General features: G+C 42.1%; 1 protein-coding gene across 1 annotated transcript in view; it reads right to left on the bottom strand.

Moving 5' to 3' along the window:
• The window catches only part of DLGAP2 (DLG associated protein 2), a 756,498-nt gene that overhangs the window by 80,525 nt on the left and 652,352 nt on the right, over positions 1–23,621 (bottom strand). The window contains exon 7 of the mRNA XM_029051803.1: positions 14,728–14,939. Coding sequence (XP_028907636.1) covers positions 14,728–14,939 — 212 coding nt within the window. The remainder of the gene's footprint in view (positions 1–14,727; positions 14,940–23,621) is intronic.

Below are 23,621 nucleotides of genomic sequence, written 5' to 3'. Positions count from 1 at the left end.
GGGTCAGGGCAGGGATGTACCCTCCCTTTTCCATTCCTAATAAGCAGGGATGCATATTAGGGTCTGTTCAATTTATCCTAACCAGCCACGTTGAACCGCGTGGCAAGGTAATAATAATAATGTTGGTATTTGTTAAGTGCTTACTATGTGCAGAGCACTCTTCTAAGCGCTGGGGTATATACAGGCTAATCAGGTTGTCCCACATGAGGCTCACAGTCTTAATCCCCATTTTACAGATGAGGTAACTGAGTCACAGAGAAGTTAAGTGACTTGCCCACAGTGACACAGCTGAATAGCGGTGGAGCTGGGATTAGAACCCATGACCTCTGACTCCCAAGCCCGGGCTCTTTCCACTGAGCCACACTGCTTTTTACTTAGAAGGTACTTAGAAGCCGGAGAAAGAACACACTTCCAATCCTCTGGTATCTCTTTTTTTCACACTCCAGGCTGCAGATGTCATACTAAGTCCAAGAGACAATTCTTCCACCGATGTTCTGAGTGGAAGACAGGACCCCAGAGGCACTGCCCCAAAGAGATAGGCAGGCAATTAGGACCCACTTTTCAGATTCATCTGGGAAAGATGGACTGATAACTCAGAAGAAAAATAGCAGCCTGAACCAGAAAACTCGTCAACCAGCCAAAGCAAATCAAAAGTCCCCCTTTTCCTCTTCTTCTACTCCCCTTCCCATCACCCCGACTCCCTGCCTTTACTCTATCCCCCTCACAGTATTTGTGTATATACGTACATATTTATTATTCTATTTAATTAATGATGTATATATATATATATATAATTCTATTTATTTATATTGATGCTACTGATGCCTGTTTACTTGTTTTGTTTTGTTGTCTGTCTCCCCCCTTCTAGACTGTGAGCCCATTGTTGGGAAGGGATTGCCTCTATTTGTTGCTCAATTGTACTTTCCAAAGCCTAGAACAGTGCTCTGCACATAGTAAGTGCTCAATAAATATGATTGACTGACTGTTCCTCCCACAAATGCCAAATCCAACTCCTTGGGTAGTGTCAACAGTGTCACTTATAGACTAACCTAAAAATTTGCCTTCCATTCTGCATCGTCTTTGCACTTGGCTCTGTATAATAATAATAATACGTATGTTATTACTTAAGCACTTACTATGTACCGGGTCCTGTACTAAGCACTGGGGTGGATACAAGCAAATCGGATTGGACACAGTCCCTGACCCTTGAAGGGCCACAGTCTCAATCCCCTTTTTACAGATGAGGTAACTGAGAACCAGAGAAGTGAGATGACTTGCTCAAGGTCACACAGGGAGAGAAGTGGTGGACCAGGATTAGAACCCAGGTCCTTCTGACTCCCAGGCCCGTGCTCTATCCACTATCTCTTAAGCTTTTTGATACTCACTCCACCCTCCAGCTCAGGCCTATAACCTACCTCTTCCAATATCTGCAAATTATTTCATTGTCTGTCTCCCCAATTAAACTGCAAGCTTCTTGACTGCAGGGATTGTGTATACCAACAATATTGTCTGGTACTCGCCCAAGCGCTTAGTACAGCACTGTGCACACAATAAGCGCTCAAAAGATTCAATCGATTGATCGATTGTGTGGGAAGAAGACAAGATCACAAACAAATGTCAGTCTCCTAGGACTGATGCTGTGCTCACTTTAACTCGATTTCATTAGGTGGGATAGTATAATCTCCAAGCATTCAATCAAGCATTCAATCTATCAGTGGTATTCAGTGAGCACTTACTAGTAATGATGGTATTTAGTTAAGCACTTACTATGTGTCTCACTCTAGGCTTCAAGGCTGTCCATCACCTCGCCCCCTCCTACCTCTCCTCCCTTCTCTCTTTCTACCGCCCACCCCGCACGCTCCGCTCCTCTGCCGCCCACCTCCTCACCGTCCCCCGTTCTCACCTATCCCGCCGTCGACCCCTGAGCCACGTCCTCCCGCGGTCCTGGAACGCCCTTCCTCCTCACCTCTGCCAAACTAATTCTCTTCCCCTTTTCAAAACCCTACTTAAAGCTCACCTCCTCCAAGAGGCCTTCCCAGACTGAGCTCCCCTTTTCCCTCTGCTCCCTCTACCCTGCCTTCACCTCTCCACAGCTAAACCCTCTTCTCCTCCTTTCCCTCTGCTCCTCCCCCCTCCCTTCCGCTCCCCTCAGCACTGTACTCGTCCCCTCAACTGTATATATTTTCATTACCCTATTTAATTTGTTAATGAGATGTACATCACCTTGATTCTATTATTTTGTTAATGAGATATACATCACCTTGATTCTATTTATTTGCTATTGTTTTAATGAGATGTTCATCCCCTTGATTCTATTTATTGTTATTGTTCTTGTCTGTCCGTCTCCCGCGATTAGACTGTAAACCCGTCAAAGGGCAGGGACTGTCTCTATCTGTTACCAATTTTTACAATCCAAGCATTTAGTACAGAGCTCTGCACATAGTAAGCGCTCAATAAATACTAATGAATGAATGAATGAATGTGTCAGACACTGTACAAAGCACTGGGGTGGATAGGAGCATGTCGAGTTGGACACAGTCCCTGTTCCACGTGGGGCTCACAGTCTCAATCCTTATTTTCCAGATGAGGGAACTGAGGTCCAGAGAAGTGAAGTGACTTGCCCAAGGTCGCACAGCAGACAAGTGGCCGACATGGGATTGGAACCCATGACCTACTGACTCCCAGGCCTGTGCTCTATCCACTCCGCCATGCTGCTTCACTGTATTATGTGCTTTGGGGAGTATAATGCAACGGAGTAAGTATAAACAATCCCTACCTTCGAGGAGTTTACAATCTAGGGGAGATAAGAAATTAAATAGATTACAAGTTGAGGAAGCATCCCACTGTAAACATATAACAGTTTGGGCGTGTGGAGTCAATGGTGTAGCTTTTGCAGTTCTGTGGTGAGATGAAAAGAGGAAACTGAAACCAAGGGAAATGGAGAAAACATTTTCAACCTCCGTAAAGAACACGTTAGACAATGTGCTATTGCATCTAAGAACTGCAAGAGAGTATGGAATGATACTTTTTGAACAGAAACTTCCAGAGCATCTTGAGCTTTTAGTAAGATCAAGGTTTAGCTTACAGTATTGTTTTGAAGAAGTTAAGGGGCTTTCACAATCCCCTCTAAAAGCTTTGCTTTTGAGAAATTCTAAGCGGCATTTTACAATTCGTCCCAGATGACATTTTTTCCCCCTCATGAGTTTGACTTTAAATCAGCTTAGCTGTCTGTCAGCTACACCTCGGTGATTAAACAGTCAAGTGTAGGTTTCCTAATCCGTGACACTTTTCTGATTCCCCTTCTAAAAGATAGGAATTTGAAAAGGTATTACTGAGGCATCCGCATCTCTCGGGGAGTCATTCCTTTTAGGAGCTTAGTCAGCAAATCAATCTTCAGATCTATCATTTCAAATTTTAAAGGTAAGTCAGAGGGTGTCTCATAATTCACAATTTACAGAGGTGGATTTCAACTCCAAAAACTTCTGCTGTACTATTTTCTAAGAGGCTTTTGGTCCGTGAAAAACCAAAAATGCCCTGATTGACTGGTCTCTAGTCTCCCTCGGGCTTCTCCAAATACAGAGGAAAGGGACTTGTCCCCTTTAATGAGGTCTGTGTCTGCAAAAGGCCTCTGCCTGTTGACTGTGAAGCAGGCACAAGCTGAATATTTTCAATATCATTCGAACACTCAGCTCCACATCTTCCTGACTAGCAACAAGGTCTAGCGGAAAGAACACGGTATCAGCAGTCAGGGGACCCGGGTTCTAAGGCCTGATCCACCATTTACTTATGGGTGACCTTGGGCCAGGTGAGCCATTTAAACGTTTCTGTACTCCGGTTCCCTCCGCAGCCTGGCTTAGTAGAGAGAGCACGGGCCTGGGAGTCAGAAGGACCTGGATTCTAATCCTGGCTCTGCCACATGTCTGCTCTGTGACCTTGGGCAAGGCACATCACTTCTCTGGGCCTCATTTACCTTCAGTTCATGAGAGCGAATGAACTCCAGAGGTTGCCCATCCACTTCCACATAAAACAACAACTCCTCACCATTGGTTTTAAAGCCCTTAGTCACTTTGCCCCTCCTACCTCGCCTTGCTGCTCACCTACTATAACCCAGCCTACACACTTCGCTCCTCCTATGCTAACTTTCTCAATATACCTCCACCTTGTCTGACTTTATGCTGACCTCTCGCCCACGCCCTGGCTCTGACCTGAAACGCCCTTCCTTCTCATATCTGACAATTACTCTCCCCCAACCTCAAAGCCTTAATGAAGACACTTCTCCTCCAAGAGGCCTTCCCCCTCTAGGCCCTCTTTTCCTCTTCTCCCACTCCCTTCTGTGTCACCCTGACTCGGTCCCTTTATTCATCCCTGCTACCAGCCTCACAGCTCTTATGCACCTACCTGTAATTTCTTATTTATATTACTGTCTGTCTTCCCCTCTAATAATAATAATAATAATAATGTTGGTATTTGTTAAGCGCTTACTATGTGTCGAGCACTGTTCTAAGCGCTGGGGGAGATACAGGTAATCAGGTTGTCCCACGTGAGGCTCACAGTTAATCCCCATGTTACAGATGAGGTGACTGAGGCACAGAGAAGTGAAGTGACTTGCCCACAGTCACACAGCTGACAAGTGGCAGAGCCGGGAGTCGAACCCATCACCTCTGACTCCGAAGCCCAGGCTCTTTCCATTGAGCCATGCGGGCAGGCAATGTGTCTATTTGTTGTTACATTGTACTCTCTCAAGTTCTTAGCACAATGCCCTGCACATTGTAAGAGCTCGATATGATTGAATTAATGAATATAAGGGAGTGGGTGTAGATGGAGAATAGAAGGGGACGCAGAACTGAACCTTGAAGGATACTCACAGTTAGGGGGTGGGAGTAAGAAAAGGAGCTCACAAAAGAGACTGAGAACGAGCCACTAGAGAGATACGAAGAGAACCAGAAGACTACAGTGTCAGTAAAGTTGGGTAATGACTACAGGAAAAGGGGGTGCTCAAATTGTCGAAGGCAACTGAGAGGTAGAGGCGGATTAGGATGGGGTAGAACCCATTGGATTTGGCAAGGAGCTCAGTGATGACTTTTGAAAAGGCAGTTTCTGTGGAGTGAAGGCGACGGAAGCCAGACTGGATGGGGGCGTCAAAGAGAGAATTGGAGGAGAGGAACTTGAGACAGCAGGTATAGATAACTCGCTCAAAGAGTTTGGAAAGGAACGGGAGGAGGGAGATGGGGCAGTAACTGGAGGGAGCCATTTCTGGGAGATCTCTGGTGCTGCTGTAATTGGGAGAGAAAATTGGAAAAGGCTTAAAAGAGAGCTGAGGCCCAAGGAGCTACAGAAATTATAGCTATGGAGCTCTGGAAATAACAGAGTGAGACTGAGAAAACGTTTTAATTCCCTGTGTCTTTATACATCAGTTACATAGGGTTGGTGCCCATGACTTTTAGTACCCCTTTATAAGGCTTAATAATAATAATAATAATAATGATGGCATTTATTAAGTCCTTACTATGTGTCAAGCACTGGTCTACGCGCTGGGGTAGGTACAAGCTAATCAGCTTGAACACTGTCCCTGTCCCACATGGTACTCACTGTCTTAATCCTCATTTCACAGAGGAGGTAATTAGACACAGTGAAGTTAAGTGACTTGCTTGAGAGCAGTCAAGCGGTAGAGCCTAAATTAGAACTCAGGTCTTTCTGACTCCCAGGTCCATGCTCTATCCAGTAGGCCACACTGCTTCCTGTTTCCATTCCTGCTTCATGGGGACACTGGCTGGATAGCAAAAATGAGAACTTATAGTCATAGTGCTTTTTGTTAAGTACTTACAATGTGCCTAGCACTGCACTAGTGTAAGTACAACATATTGACTCTCCTTTTCCCATATTGGGTTCACAGGCTAAGTAGGAGAGAGAACAAGTATTTAATCCTCATTTTACAGATCAGGACATTGAGGCACAAAGAAGTTTTATTTTTTGCTTGTTTTGGGTTTTTTTTAACCGGTATTTAATCACTTAACATGTGCCAGGCATTGGATTAAGCACTGGGTAGAGAGAGAATAATCAGGTTGGATACAGTCCTTGTCCCATGTGGGGGTCACAGTCTTAATCACCATTTTACAGATGAGGTAGCTGAGACAGAGACATTAAGTAACTTGCCCTAGGTCACACAGCATATGAGTAATGGAGCTGGGATTAGAACCCAGGTGCTCTGACTCCCACGCCTGTGCTCTTTCCATTAGGCTATTTTGAGGCATGAAGGATGGAAGTTGAGCATGATCAGTCTGGATGTTATTTGTAGATGGATTTTTATGATTATAATGGCAGTGAGAAAAGTAGGGGGAGGGGAATGAGGTTTTAAAGGTCACATACTGCAGCTGGATCAGAGATGGAAGATTCTATTCTGCCAAAAGAGAAGCAGCATGACCTAGTGGCAAAAACACGGGCTTGGGAGTCAGCGGATGTGGGTTCTAATCCTGCTGCGCCACTTGTCTGCTGTGTGACCTTGGGCAAGTCACTTAAAATCTCTGGGCCTCAGTTACTCCATCTGTAAAATGGGGATTAAGACTGGGAGCCCCACATGGGATGACCTGATTATCTCGTGTCTACCCCGATGCTTAGAACTGTGTTTGGGATATAGTCAGTGCTTAACAAATACCATAATTATTATTATTATTATTATTAGTATTGAAAGGGCAAAGTGGGATGGGAGGAAACCTTTTGTTGATGGCAGTAACTGAGAAGATTCCCTAAGGAACAGGAAATGGAGACTTGAAAAGGCCAACTTGGAGCAGAAAGAAAAGAAATGGCTATAAAGAGAAATTGTAGTAAGCAGCCCCGCTAGGTCAATGGGTATTTGCCTGGAAGAAGACAGATGCAATATGACTGGCGATGTACAGTGGACTGAGTTAATATGAAGTTCCAGAAAGCATAGGCAAGTTATGTCCAAGGAGCAACTGTGATGAGGCAGGGCTGTGAAAATGGAATGGCAGAAGTCTTGGGCCAAGAGGCTCAGGGAGTGAAAATTGGGGGTTCTAACATATAAGGAAAAATAAAATAAAAATGTTTTTAGAATGAGAAGTAGGATCTAGAGGGATCAACATTTAAGGAAGAGTAGGAATGAAGATGTGTTTAGAGAAAGACTGAAAGTGGGTAGGAAGTCATGAAGAGAGAGAAATGGAAAAGAAAGGGAACACTTCCCCATGACACATATGTATGTATGTGTATATCTCTGTAATTTATTTATTCATTTATTTATTTTAATGTCTGTCTCCCCCTCTACACTGTGAACTTGTTATGGGCAGGGAATGTGTTTGATACATACTGTACTCTCCCAAGTGCTTAGTACAGTGCTTTGCATGCAATCAGCTCTCTGACTGTTTTTTTAATGTGATTTTCCTTGAATGAATGAATCAATCAATCAATCATATTTGAGAGAGTACTGTGTGAACAGCACCATATTAAGCACTTGGGAGAGTTCAAAATAACAGAAGAAAGGAGGGCTTAATCAGGAAAGACCTCTTGGAGGAGACATGCCTTTCCCCTTTCCCTCTCCTGTCCCACCCCCTCAACACTCTACTCGTCTGTTCAACTGTATATATCTTTATCACCCTATTTATTTTGTTTATTTTGTTTAATGAGATGTACATCACCCTGATTCTATTTAATTGCCATTGTTTTTATGAGATGTTCTTCTCCTTGACTCTATTTATTGCCATTGCTCTTGTCTGCCTGTCTCCCCCAATTAGACTGTAAGCCCATCAAAGGGCAGGGACTGTCTCTATCGGTTGCCGACTTGTACATTCCAAGCGCTTAGTACAGTGCTCTGCACATAGTAAGCACTCAAGAAATACTATTGAATGAACATGCCTTCAATAAGGATTTATAAGCAGGGAGAGTAGGATGAATAGGGTGGGGAAATGAGAGGTCATTTAGGGAAGGATTCCTGGGTGAGATCTGATAATAGTAGGACTTTTTGAAGATGGAGGAAGTGGTGGTCTGTGGCACGTGAAGGGGCACGGAAAGCCACGCAGGAGGTTGGACAGTGAGGAAGGGATTGGTGGCAAGAGATGAGATCGTAGCACAGTAAGCAGGTTGGCAGAAGAGGAGTGAAGTGTGTGGGCTGGGTTGTAGTGAGAAAACAAGAAGACAGACAGGAGGAAGAGAGCTTACTGACTGCCTACTGTGGGCAGAGCCCTTACTATGCTCTGTTTTATTTCAGTGGAAGACTGGTAATATCAAAGAAAGAAAAATGATTATCTAGGTTCAACTACCTAAATTCCTTAATCTTTCCTCATGGGATCCCCCTTCTCTTCAAAAATATTTGCCTCACTTTTCTTGCTCTCTTTTCAATTCCTCTATATCCTTTCATTCATTCATTTATTTATTCATTCAATCGTATTTATTGAGCACTTACTATGTGCACAGCATTGTACTAAGTACTTGGAATGTACAATTCGGCAATAGGGAGAGACAATCCCTGCCCAACAATGAGCTCACAGCCTAAAAATGAATGTAAAAACAGCTAAGCTCACGGTTGTGCTTCCTAAGACCTTATCCCATCATTCGGAGCAGTGTGCTATGAAGCAGTTGGGAGAGGAAAAGAGAATGAATACAATCCCTCACAGTCTAAACCTCACAGTTTAGAGCTCACAGTCTAACCGGGGGAGACAGACAACAAAACAAAACAGAACAAAACAAAACAAGTACTCTGGCATAAATAGGATCAAGATAAATAGAATCACAGATATATACACATCATTAAAAAATAGAGTGATAAATAATATATACAAATATGCACAGTGCTGCGGAGGAGGGGAAGGGAGAAGAGCAGAGTGCGGGAGAAAGAGGAATGGGGAGGGGAGGAAGAGCAGAGGGAAGGGGAGGGTTCAGTCTGGGAAGGCCTCCTGGAGGAGGTGAGCTCTCAGTAGGGCTTTGAAGAGGGGAAGAGTGTTAGTTTTGCAGATGTGAGGAGGGAGGGCGTTCCAGGACAGCGGTAGGACTTGGGCCAGGGGTCGACAGCGGGACAGGTGTGAACGAGGGACGATGAGAAGGTTAGCGGCAGAGAGGCGGAGTGTACTACTTTCAGAAATGCTGGAGCCCAAACTGTAGAATTCAGGGTAACAAGAATCAGATGTACAGAGGATATAGCAGAAGGATGATTTTGAGATTTGTGTCATATCCAATCAATACACTTCTGAATCATATCACATCTCCTTAAGCCACTCTTCCGGCGTCAGTTAGTTCATTCTGAATTCATGTTCAAATGGATGACGCAAAGAGGAATATACTTTCAAGATGAATGTAAAAACAGCTAAGCTCATGGTTGTGCTTCCTAAGAAGCATAACCCCATCATTCGGAGCAGTGTGCTATGAAGCATTTGGGAGAGGAAAAGAGAATGAATAAATACGATCCCTCTCCTCAAGTAATTTACAATCTGAACAGATAGAATCAGGTTTTCTTCTTCTCTTTCTGGTGTCTACCTTATGTAAATTCTACCAATATAAAATACTTTTAGAGATCTCTCCTTTCTCCTCTAATTATCATTTGAAGCTCATCACTGCACCAAAGATTCTGAAGATGGGAGGGGAAATCAGAAACTTTGTCATTTAAGATTAGAATTAAGATTAGAATACATCCCAGTCATTCTGTAGCCACAAATATGGGAAGCTTGTTTTACTAGAGGAAGATGCACCCACAGACAATATTCCAGATAACAGATGAGACAGCAAATCTTCCAAAACCAATTTATGGTTATTAATGGAAAGCTGCACTTTTTTTTTTCTTTTTCTTTCAGCAGCAGGAAGACCAGATCACATCAGACAGAAATAAGAGCTCTGGCATTTTTCCAGAGGTAAACTGGAAACGGGGCAGTTATTTGAATTGGCTGGTCTCCATCTCAGCAGGCTTCATCATATTGTATTCCTTTCCAATGAAGATTGATAGAGCCAAATTAAAGGCCCGATCTGGCATGATTTTATTGCCGAATCGCACCCTGTATGCCAATCACAGGAAGAATAGAATGCTTCTTCTTCCAGCGGCTTTACGTGCCAAAATAACAACTCAAGGATAGAACGTAAATCCATACCTACCCAATGAAAACTAAATTATAATAACTGAGCTAATGTGGCTCTGAGATTGGCCTATGTACACGGCATTATTGTTACTAAGAATTGTCTGTGCACATTGAGAGGAGAGTACAATCCTCTGAGGAGTTAAAAAAAAATTAACAATTTTTATCATTTGAAGCACCCAGCTCTTCAACAGAATTTGTAAATCTTTTCCTGCCCTTGTAGGTTTATTTTGTAAACTATGAATTAACATTCAGTACAATGCTAAATAGACTTTGTTATGTATCAGGCCAAATATCAAGTTAAGTTAATTTCATTATGTTCATATATTTTCACTTTAGCTGAGAAACTCCCATTACAGTTTTTGTAAGTTCCTTGAGGGCAAGAATCATGTCTACCAACTCCATTGAATTATATTCTTCCAAGTGCTTAATATAGCACTCTGCATATAAGTACTCAATAAATACCATTGATTGATTAACTGATAATGGTATTATCAAGAGAGGACAGATGCAGTCTCTCACTGATCAGATATTGTAATAATCATTCTGACTAAAACAATTCATTTAGCTGCACACTGATGAACTATATACTACATTTTTTCAAAGAAGTGAGTTTACAAATCATTAAATAAAACAGTGGGGCATTCTTTTCAATTTAGATTCAACCAGAAAGTGACTTCAGTAATCTGTTTCCTTCTGACTTAAGACATCTTTAGATTTTGATTCACACTTTCATCTGTACATTTCAAAATACTGCCACATTTTACACTGCCTTTTACAATCGTATGACTACGGAGCATTGCATTTAGAATACGCTCAATAAATACCATTTGTTCTAAGTAATTCTTATTTGTGTATGACATACACTTTTAACCTCTTAGAATTGATAACACTCTGAATGGCTTTAATATGCAAACCTTTGTGGTATATGAGTGAGAACCTTGCGAGCTCATTAGAAACGTTCCTTGAGCTTCCATTAGCACACAACAGGGCTACATTAGCTATACAAATCACAATCAATCCAACAATCAATAATAATAATAATAATGGTGGTATTTGTTAAGCGCTTACTATGTGCCAAGCACTGCTCTAAGTGCTGGGGTAGATGCAGAATAATCAGGTGGTCCCCTGTGGGGCTCACAGTTAATCCCCATTTTACAGATGAGGTAACTGAGGCCCAGAGAAGTGAAGTGACTTGCCCCAAATCACCCACCTGACAAGTGGCGGAGGCGGGATTAGAACCCACGACCTCTGACCCCCAAACCCACGCTCTTGCCACAAAGCCACACTGCTTCTCCTAATAGTTTTTATCCAACACTATATTAAGCTCTTGTGAGAGTACAGTAGAATTAGTAGATAGGATCCCTGTCCTTAAGGGGTTTGCAATCTAGCTAAGGAGACTGACACTAAAATAATTTACAGATAGGCTAAAGAAGAAAAAGGCAGAATGCCTGGACTGTAAGCCTAATGGACTGGTAACATGTTTGCTAATTTCTCTTGCATTGTACTCTCCCAAGTGCTTAGGACAGTGCTCTGTGCATAGTAAGCACTCAATAAATACCACTGATTGATATGCTTGTGAATTCGAGCTTGAATAGTGAGTAGTTTGGGTGGGGAGGGCACATTGAGATACATATTGGGCACAAAATCATATTGGATGATAACGACAGCATTTCATCTTTTTTTTTTCAATTTCCATGATTTCCTGGAAATCATAGTTTAGTTTACTGAAAGCAGATGAATGAAAAATCAGAAATAGTCCTGACATTTCTGATTTTCAAGATGATTTTAAAAACCCCCCAATAATCCTTCCATTTGAATTTTATTTAAGCCTCTACTTTATTGAAGCAAATGATACTTCTTTCCTTGTCACAACAGTGTGAGCAACATTTGTATTGAGTCTGAAAATGAAGTCCATAGATTTTGATTTAAAGATAGGATGACAGCCTGAAATTGCATTCTCTTTATGTATTTAAATAAATAGACTTCCAGTCCATTGCAAAGTTAGAATTGGTTATTTGGTTGAGACTCTCCCCCTATTCACATTTAACAGGACTCTCCAGGGTAAGGCCATTATTCATTCATTCATTCAATCGTATTTATTGGGCGCTTACTGTGTGCAGAGCACTGTACTCAGCGCTTGGAAAGTAAAATACAGCAATAAAGAGAGACGATCCCTGCCCACTACGGGCTTATAGTCTTGTGTAGTCCCTTAGTTTTCTTTTTACCTTCTTAGGGTAAAGAGAAATCGGGACTTCCTCACAGCAACACGTGTTAGTGATATTTTTCAAATGTACACTATTTCATCTCAATAGAGTGAAGCCAACCCTTCAGAGATCTACAAACACATGTATTCTATTTAGACATTTTGAAAGAGTAATGGGTACATTCTTGAATGAGTACTTTGAACCAGTCAAATAGTTTCCAAAATGGAACCGCTGCCAAGCGCTCGATACAGTGCTTTGCGCACACTAAGTGCTCAATAAATCTGATTGAATTGAATTTAACCCTTTTGTGAACTCAATTCTCCCACCTGATGGGGATGTGGGGAAAAAAAAAAAGACGTGGGGATGGAATGATTTTGTTTTGGTGGCCCTTGTTGAGCACTTACTTTGTGCCAAGCCCGGTACTAAGCACCAGAGTAGATACAAGTTTTCTGGTTGGACATACAGTGTTCTCATTCATTCATTCATTCATTCATTCAATGGTATTTATTGGCGCTTACTGTGTGCAGGGCACTGTACTAAGCGCTTGGAAAGGACAATTCACATGTGGTTCACAGTCTAAGTAATGACTTAGAGTTGCCCTCCATCCACGATCTCTCTAGTTGGTGAGCTCGTTGTGGGCAGGGAATGTGTCTGCTTCTTATTGTACTCTCCCAAGCGCTTAGTAGAGTGTTCTGCACACAGTCAGCACTCAGTAAATACGATTGACTGACTGACTGATCCAAGCATGGGATGACTAAAGTGCCTTTCAAGAAATGGCACAGGTTACTTGTGCTATGCCATTTTGCTGTGCTGCTAGATCTGGACTGAATGGGCCTTGAGGAGACCTTTAAGAATCCTGATTGTTCCTCATTATCGGGGGCTTCGGCTGTTGCTTTAGACAACCCTCATTATCAGGGGATTCGGCCGTTGGTTTAGATAACTCTCCTTTTCAGCGGCTTCAGCCGTTGGGTTAAATAGCAGAGGCAACAAGCGTCCACGAACATGCCTTCCCAGTCACGTATCTGGAAAGAATAGATCTCATCATCAATGTGATTATACGACTGTAAATTCTTCTAGACTGTAAGCTCCTTGTGGGCAGGGAGCATGTCGTACTCTCCCAAGCACACAGTATAGTTCTCTGCATATGTTAAGCATTCAATAAAGAGAAGCAGCGTGGCCTAATGGATAGCACACGGGCCTGGGAATCAGAAAGACCTGGGTTCTAATCCTGGCTAAGCCACTTGTCTGTTGTGTGACCTTGGGCAATTTATTTCACTTCTCTGTGTCTCAGTTTCCTCATCTGTAAAATAGGGATTAAGACTGTGAGCCCTATGTGGGAAAGGGACTGTGTCCAATCTGATTAGTTTGCATTTACCTCCCTGCTTAGTAGAGTGCCTGGTACATAATTAGTGCTTAACAAATGCTACAATAAATACAACTGATTGATTGAATGTCCATGATTTAAAATTTAATACATTTGGTTTCTGAGGTAGAAGAGTAAAGCAATGTGGCTCAATGGAAAGAGCCCGGGCTTAGGAGTCAGAGATCATGCGTTCAAATCCCGGCTCCACCACTCGTCAGCTGTGTGACTTTGGGTAAGTCGCTTAACTTCTCTGTGCCTCAGTTAGTTAACTTTAAAATGGGGATTAAATCCGAGAGCCCCATGTGGGACAACCTGATCACCTTGTATCCTTTCCAGTGCTTAGAACAGTGCTTTGCACATAGTAAGCGCTTAACAAATGGCATCATTATTATTATTACTATTAATAGCAGTAATAGTATGAGCGGTAGTGGTAGCACTTATTGAATTCCCCTCCACCACCTATCTGGTGTGTGACCTTGGGCAAGTCACTGAACTTCTCTATGCCTCAGTAGACTCATCTGTTAAACGAGGATTCAATTCAATGCCCATTATCCATCCTTAGACTGTGAGCCCCTTATGTGTCCAAACTGATCATCTTGTATCTACCCTAGGGCTTAGTTCAGTGCCTGGCTTCCAGTAAGCACGCATCAAATACCGCAGTCATTTTTATTTACTGTACTAACAAGCAAGTGACATCTTCCCAGCCCACAAGGGGCCAACATTCTGTGAAATCCCAAGAAAGGCCATCTCTGAGGTCTGAGGGAAAATGGCCTGTGCAAACAGCTGTCTCCAGTCTGAATTTCTAAAGTTTCAAAATGAAAAATGTTTTCATATGACTAGGGCAATAATTTTGAATCAATGTGGAAATGGACGAGGTTCTTCATGCGATACGATCGGTAGTCAAATAAAAAACGTTTCAATAATATAAATGAAAACGATGGTTCATTTGTGACCAAGAACTTAATCCTAGTGACTTTTCTCTCTGGAGAGCATTCGTATAGGAAGAAGAACACAATTTCTCAGCTCAGAAAAAGTTCAGAACCACTCCGGTTTGCTTTTGAAATGTGCAAAGAATTGGAATAAGTCTTACGTTTGGTGGTCTCCAAGCGGTCTCTGTCCAATGGACTTTAACAATGACTCTGGTCGGACTGCTACTTTTGGTGATGTTTTGGGGCTAGAGTCAGACTCTCCGCTCTCCTCATCTCCCATGGCTTTAATATAACTCCCACTCCTCATCCTCCTGCAGGGTATCTGTTCGTCTTTACCTCCAATGGGGTACCCTCCCCATTCATCTTGAGGTACCTGGGACAGCACAAATACACAATAGGAATGAACTTTAGCAGATAAAGGCTCTCTTTTTTTTTTTAGATAATCTACAATCCCATGAAGACATAGATATACATATGAATGTATATGTATTTTTTTTTAAAATGATCGACCACAGTTTTGGTTGTAATGTTGTGCCATTGAACCCTACAGAGAGATTGCTAAAGAAAACTAATATCAAACAAAGGCCAATGTGCCCAAAAATGAATAATTTTCTCCTCTTCGAGCTTATGACTTACCCCTGCTGCCTCTCAGAGCCCGACTAATTAGTCATCTTTGCAGTTAGAGATTCCAGGTCACAGAGGTGCAAACACAACATCTGCTAGCTGCCTCTTGTGTTTGTGTATTTATTCATCTGTGCCGATACTCAGCACCGGTGTACATACGGTTGTTTAACCGAACAATCGGCTCTATTCTGATTCTGTTGCTTGTGAATATTTCTCTGTCTTTCTCTCCCATTAGAGTGTGAACTCCTTTTGGGCAGGGAAAATGGCTTACACTTTTGTACTTTCCCAAGCATACTGAGAGGGTGAGCCCCGTGTGGGACAGGGACTGTGTCCAACCTGATTAACTTGCATCTACCCTAGTGCTTAGAGCAGTGCTTGGCACATAGAAAGTGCTTAATAAGTACCATAATTATTTAGTAGTAGTAATAGTAATACAATGAATTGCCTCAAATAGATGGTCAATTCGTACTTTTTTTGGCCACTACTATTATTGTCTACCGTTCAGCCCAACTGCTTAACAATTTGTAGTTCCTCCTTTGGTTACATTCTGCTTTCTACGGAACTGAATTAAGAATTCAGGGATGGTTTTCCTTGCTTAGAATCATATAACTAAGATGTCACCACACCTAAGCCTACAGAATTCTTTTGAGTTGTTCTGCAACTTTGAAAGCTACAGTGACTCCAAAGAAGGAAAGGAAGACTAGGGCCAGGCAGGTATTTGGCATACAAATGAGAAACTCAAAATTCTTCTCTTTGGAACAAATAATGAGTTTTCCTGGGGAGAAGGAGGTTTTCTAAGCCAGGACTGTAGCTCAAAGCCTATATTTTTCCTTTAGATGGATTCATTAACTTTGAAGAAACTCCCCAGTAGGTCTGGGTTTTACGAGCACTACAGTCAAAGTCAAGGTTAAAAAGGTAAAGAAAGGCTCCTGTTGCATTTTGGCAAGCAAAGTGTAAAGACCAACTCCATGTGTCAACTTTCACGTTCATTTTTACTACAGCAGAAGCCCATTCCACTTCTTTTTTAATGGTATTTATTAAGCTCTTACTGTCTATCAGGCACTACATTAAGCACTGGGGTAGATACAAGCTAGTGAGGTTGGACACAATCCCCGTCCCACATGGGACTCAGGCTCCTAATCCCCATTTTATAGATGAGGTAACTGAGGCATTGAGAAGTTAAGTGAGTTGCCCAAGGTCACAGAGCGGAGAAGTGACCGAGCTGGAATTAGAACTCAGGTCCTTCTGACTTCCGGGCCTGTGCTCCATCCACTAGACCAGGCTGCCTTTCTAGTCCACTGAAATGGGAGAGGTTCAAACAGGAAAAAGTCCAAACTTTGAAAATCTTAATCCCCAATTACTTATTTTAGAAAGAAATAAGGCAATGCTATTTATTCACTGAGTGCTTGCTGTATCTGGAGCAATGTACTAAATGGGAGAGTACAATTCAACGGAATTGGTATACACATTCCCTGCCTCAAGGAGCTTACATACAGTCTCGATACATTAAAATTAATAAATTACAGATGTGTTCATAAATGGTCTGGGGCTGAGGTTGGGATATCTTAAAGGGTACAGATCCAAATGCAAAAACTAATCATTTTTATATGGTTTAGTTAATGTGCTGAATGATTCCTATCTGGGGGAGAGTGTAGGCTTCCTGCACCATGAAAATGAAATAGGAGAGTATTCTGAGATTGATTACTCTATTGGGAGATGTATTTATGTCTGTCTCCCCTGCTAGAACACAAGCTTTTGGGGGCAGGTAATGTGTTTCTGCTCTGGTTTGTACTCGCCAATCGAACCCATTGGGTTTTCAATAAATACTACCACAAAAGGTTTCTTCGCCTAGGGGAAAGAGCACGGGCCTGGGAGTCAGTGGGCCTGGTTTCTATTCCTGGTTTTGCCTTTTGTCTGCTCTGTGACATTGGGCAAGTCACTTAGCTTCTCCTTGCTTCAGGTTCCTCATCTGTAAAATAGAAATTAAATCCTATTTTCCTTCTACTTAGACTGTGAGCCTCATGTGGGTTAGGAACTGTGTCCAACCTGATTTTCTGGTGTCTACCCCATGCTTAGTACAGTGTCTGGCACATAGTAAATGCTTGACAAGTACAATATTATCATTAATGAAAATAAAAATTGATAATCAGTGGTATATAGAAAATGCTTACCGTGTGCAGTGTATTATACTAAGCACTTGGGAAAGCATGATAAACATAATAATACAATACAAATATAATAGCTGTATAATGACAGTAATAATAAGAATGATTATGATAATCATAACTACTTCTCCCTGGGCTTAACCAGAAATCAGTTTCAAAGATTAGCTGAGGGTGTGAGAGGACAATACCTTTTCAGATGGAGCATAAGAAGGAATCAGCATCCCAATCCTGAGGCGATTTAGGATGGATTCAGTGTCTGACAAATTTCCTGATTTTGGGGATGTGGTAAGAGGAAATGGGACTGACACTGTGCTGAACTCCCTCAGTGAAATGACACAGGCCCGGAGGGGTCAAGGAATACTGTGGTGGTTGGAAGAGAGTAAGAATTTAGCAAATACCATTATTAGTAGAAAAACAATCTGAAACTGGGCCGGGGAAGAAATGAGAGGTACGGTGATGGCAGAAACTGAAACTGCTTTAAAAATGAAAAACAGGCTGTTTATAAGTACTACAGTGTTGGGGATAGTTAATGATGCCATTCTGTCTATATCTAAGTGCATATCCTGCCACAGTTCATATTCTCACCTTTTCAATATCAAACTCTCCCATTTAATTTAATCTCTCTGTTTTAAAGTTAGCCAATACCTTATAGCAAAGACAGGTAAGCTCACAAGGTAACGCTGTAGTCATGTAAAGAATAAACTGTAGAGCAGGAAATTAAGAATGCTATACATTCATGTCTTTCAACCTTATATATTCCCTTCTGTTGTATCATCACAGAAATAGACATCTGAACTCCACTACTTCACGGTAGTGAATTATAATGAATAAGAACTGTGCCTAATGTACTAAGCACTGGGGTAGATACAAGATAATCAAATCAGACCCAATCCTCATCCCACATAGAGATTATATCTAAGGGGTAAGGGGAGCAGGGATTTACTTTTACAGATGATGAAACTGAAGCACAGAGAAGTTAAGTGACTTACCCAACATCACACAGCTGGCAAGTGGCAAATCAATCAATGGTATTTATCGAGTGCTTATTCTGTGCACTCAATAGTGTACTAAGCACTTGGGAGAATTCAATGCAAAAGAGTAGAAAGAGATGATCCATGTTTACAGGGGAAAGTACAACAGAATCACAAAACATGTTCCATGTCCACAAGGAACTTACATTCTTTCACATATGAGAAAATACCAAAAAACAAGCAAAAAAAAAACAAAAAAAGAAAGAAGTGATTTAAAGGATCAAAGCTCTTTATAAGAATGTATGTCAACTAGTCTTTTAGGTCTCCCTTGATTAGACTGCAAGCCCATCAAAGGGCAGGGACTGTCTCTATCTGTTACCGATTTGTACATTCCAAGCGCTTAGTACAGTGCTCTGCACATAGTAAGCTCTCAATAAATACTAGGGAATGAATGAATGAATGAATCTTTCACTTCTTTGTCTTCAATTTTGCCTTCAATTTTAGGCAGTGGGTAACACCTAATAATCCAAGAAGTTTGGACAGTATTAGGAGCATCTAAAATATGCCACTTTGACTTCTTTTAGAACAATAAGTACTATCAAACTTTCCTGGAATTTAAAAAAAATATGTTTTTTCATAGTGTCTGACAGCCCATTTCAGAATGATCTAAACTTTAATGGGAGAGAGTTGTTTTTGAGAGATATATATGTTCTCCTTCACCTCTGTGACTCACTAAGACTAGGTAAGAATTGCAATTAATTCAAACTTCACTCTCCTAAATATTCGCTGGGTACACATCAATAGAGTTCATGAGGGAGTTCTGAGGAAAGGAGTGAGAATGGGGACTGCGTGAGGATAAAGTAGTCATCAAATTAATGACATTCATTCATTCATTCATTCGAATTTATTGAGCACTTTACTGTGTCCAGAGCACGTGGAAAGTACAATTCGGCAACAGATAGACACAATTTCTACCCAACAATGGGCTCACAGTCTAGAAGCACGAGACAGACAACAAAACATAACAAAATCCGTTCCTTGAGCATTCCAGACTTGGAGACCAGATTATCTTGTTGAAGCAGAATTCTCTTTTTGTTTAGAATCCATCCCATCACCCAAAAGTCTCAAGGACCCGTTCTGGTGGCGATGGTGGTGGCAACAGCTGAGCAGCAGAGAATAATGGAATCAATCAATCAGTGGTATTTATTGGGCCCTTACCGTGTGCAGAGCACTGTACCAAGTGTTTGGGAGAGTCGGTAGACACATTATCTGCCCACATTGAGTTTATAATCTAGAGGAATTGACTTAAGGCTGTTTTCTCCAGTGGTAGCAGCAGAAGCCATTTCTGCACTGGATAAACCAGACATGTCGAGGTCGATTTCCAGCTACGCTGGAAGCTTCCATGAATAGCCTGAAGCTGGGCTCATTTTCATGAAGCAGCGTGGCTCAGTGCAAAGATCCCGGGCTTGGGAGTCAGGGGTCATGGGTTCGAATCCCAGCTCTGCCACTCGTCAGCTGTGTGACTGTGGGCAAGTCACTTCACTTCTCTGTGCCTCAGTGACCTCATCTGTCAAATGGGGATTAACTGTGAGCCTCACGTGGGACAACCCGATGACCCCGTATCTCCCCCAGCGCTTAGAACAGTGCTCTGCACATAGTAAGCACTTAACAAATACCAACATTATTATTATTATTACTAGGGAGGCACCAAGCAGCAACCAGTGACTGCTGCTCATTGTAGGCAGGGGGTGTATCTGTTCACTGTTGTACTGTCCCACGTGTTTAGTACAGTGCTTTGTACACAATAAGCGCTCAATAAATACGATTGTATAAATGAATGAACAAACTGCACCACAGAAGGAACCACTCTTTCTCTTCTCATCCCTGACATTTTTTTGCCAGACCCCACCATTTCTGTGTGGGGTTTTTTATGGTATTTGTTAACCACTTATTATATGCCACGGACTGTACTAAACGCTCGGGTAGATACAAGCTAACCATATTGGACACAGACCTTGTCCTAAGTAGGCTCACAATCTTAATCCCCATTTTACAGATGAGGTAACCGAGGCACAGAAAAATTTGGTGATTTGCCCAAGCTCGCCCAGCAGAAACGTGGCAGAGCTAGGATTAGAACACAGGACTTTCTGACTCCCCAGCCCTGGCTCTACCCACTAGGCTACGGTGCTTCCCATTCTTTTTCTAATCATAGAGTTCAATGCTTGGCACACAATAAGCACTTAATAAATAGTTACTTCTATTACTACTATTCAAAGAGCTGACAAACTCATTTTGTCTTTCCTGCTTACACTTTTTCTCCTCCTCTTCACCCTACTCCTTGTAAGCCACACTCCCATCTTGCTTTATGTGGCAAAGAATCTGACCATTTTATTCTCCGAGCACCAATATCCCTTAAAAACAGGCAAGCTACTCAAGTATAGCTCAGCGAGATGGTACCAAATGGATCTAGGTTATAGTTTTCTATGGACCGGGGAATGCAATCAAAATATGCATTCTAAAGCATGTGAGTGGCTTTATAGCTTGGAGGAAAATGCCTTTTACAATAGCTATCAGACCCTGAAATTTCCATCTGCAGGCTGTGCAGCTGCTAATTGTGAATAATTAGTCTAATTACCTACTTGCATAGAGTGATGAGTGCTGATATTCATAATTTCTTCTCAGATGCTAATACAGTTTTGTATCTGCTCTCTCTTAAAAATGACAGAACTCCAAATGGCACCCAATGATTTTTTTTTTTTTCAAAGTTCCAGGATTTGCTGACAAGGACCAGAACTTTGCCCTTTTATCCTGTAAGTTTGATAGGCTAAGCAATATGTGAAATGTGGTTTTCAATCAGTTCTTCCTTCTAGAAATTGAAACTAAGGGCAAAGTGTCCTGGCCCTACTTCCTTTTTTCTTCCAACCCAAGATCTGTAGAGCTCTCCGGCAGGTCGTTTAAGTAATGGACAGACAAAATGATGCCATGTTTTTAAAGAATTCTTGCCTCCCTCTCAGTTCTTGCCCATCTTACATTATGAGCAGCATCAGGGGAGAGGTTGTGTCTTGATTCGGTGTGGCCCAGTGGAAAGAGCACGGGGTTGGGAATCAGGGGAACTCGGTTCTAATCCCAAGGCCGCATATGGCTACTGTGTGAATGCGGGTCTCAGTTTCTCACCTGTAAAACGGGGATTCAATTCCTGCTCTCTTTTTTACTTAGACTGTGAGTCCCCTGTGGGAGAGGAACTGTGTTTGACCTAATTGTCCTCTATCTACCTCTATGCTTAGTACAGGTTTTGACTCACAGTAAATGATAACAAATGCTATTTTTATTATCATCATAATCTTCTCCAAGGCACTGTAGAGCTTCTTCACTTTCTCCCTTCATCATTCTACTTGAATAGAATCTCTAATAATTATGGTACTTTTTAAGTGCTTACTATGTGCCAAGCTCTGTTTCAAACACTAGGGTAGATACAAGTTCGGACACAGTCCCTGTCCCACATGGGACTCACAGCCTTAATCCCCAATTTGCAGATGAGGTAACCGAGGGTCAGAGAAGTCAAGTGACTTTCTGAAGGTCACATAGCAGACATGTGGCACAGCCAGGATTAGAACCCAGGTCCTTCTGACTCCCAGGGCTCTGCTCTATCTGCTAAGCCACGCTTCTTCTCTTCCTCTCCCCCTGATAGATGACTGATTTTCAGTGGTGACTATCTGTGGTTCATCCCATGACCATTCCTAGAGAATCCGGGATTAGAGAGGAAGGAGAAGAGTGTAAGGATGGGGCATTTCTCCCCGTACAATTCAGGAAAAATCCAAATCTGAGTCACTTTCACAGCCAGGAGACAATCAATTCATTCAATCCTATTTATTAAGCGCTTACTGTGTGCAGAGCACTGTACTACATCCTTGGGAGAATACAACGATAGAACCTGGGAGTCAGAAAGTCATGGGTTCTAATCCAGGCTCCATCACTTGTCTGCTGTGTGACCTTGGGTAAGTCACTTTACTTCTCTGGGCTGCAGTTACCTCGGGATTGAGACCGTGAGGCCCCCGTGGGACAGGAACCGTGTCCAACCCAAATTGCTTGTATCCACCCCAGCACTTAGTACAGTGCCTGGCACATACGTCTTCACAAATAGGACAATCATCACAGCGAGCTTCCGCCTTCAAAGATGTAGGGCAAAGATTGGAAGCTCCATACAGACTGGAATTGCGTTATTATCCTCTCCAACTGCTTACTGTCGTAGAGCATATTAAATATATTGCGGCAAGGCATAGTGGATAGAGCATGGGCCTGGGAGTCAGAAGGTCCTGGGTTCTAATCCTGATTCCACTACATGTCTGCTGTGTGACCTTGGGCCCGTCACTTAACTTCTCTGTAGCTCAGTTACCTCATCTGTCAAATGGGGATTGAGACTATGAGCCCCACATGGGACAGGTACTATGATCAATCCTATTAGCTTGAATCCACCTGAGCTCTTAGAACGGGGCAGGGCACATAGTAAGCGCTAACAAATACCAGAATTATTATTATATATTGATTGATGGATTGACTGATTAAGGGGAGAGATGTCTTTAGAAGCTGCGCGGCTCAGTGGAAACAACCTGGGCTTGGGAGCTAGAGGTCATGGGTTCGAATCCCTGCTCTGCCCCTTGTCAGCTGTGTGATTGTGGGCAAGTCACTTAACTTCTCTGTGCCTCAGTTACCTCATCCGTAAAATGGGGATTAAGACTGTGAACCTCACGTGGGATTACCCTGTATCTACCCCAGCAATTAGAACAGTGCTCTGCACATAGTAAGTGCTTACCGGATACCAACATTATTATTATTTTTTTCACATTCCTGAGTATAAATATTTAAGGTGAGGTTTTAGACTTAGGTTTAAAGTGTTTTCTAAACAAATATAAAAAAATCTAACTGGAGAAATACTCAGTCATGCAAATAATATAAAGATTTCACAGCTCAATCTCTTTGAAAATTCAACTGCTTTTACATTAAAATGAACAATTTTTTTGATAGCTTTTGTTAAGCACTTTGTGTCAAGCACTGTTCTAAGCACTGGATTAGTTCTTCAGGTAATTGAAGAACCAAATGAAGAAGGTAATTCTTTGAATTGAGAAAGAAATACTAAAATGTTTGCTACCCTTTTGCAAAAAAATGGGCCTCTTAATTGACAACAAACCCGCAAAACGAACTTGGCAGAACTCCCATCAAATTTGGCCAACAGCACCCGACAGGTGTAAGCCCCTTGTCAGCAGGGTTTATGTCTAACAACTCCTTCGTATTGTACTC

This window comes from Ornithorhynchus anatinus, chromosome X1, assembly GCF_004115215.2.
Source record: "Ornithorhynchus anatinus isolate Pmale09 chromosome X1, mOrnAna1.pri.v4, whole genome shotgun sequence".
Classification (NCBI taxonomy): Eukaryota; Metazoa; Chordata; class Mammalia; order Monotremata; family Ornithorhynchidae; genus Ornithorhynchus; species Ornithorhynchus anatinus.
This window is presented reverse-complemented; position numbering and strand designations above follow the sequence as displayed.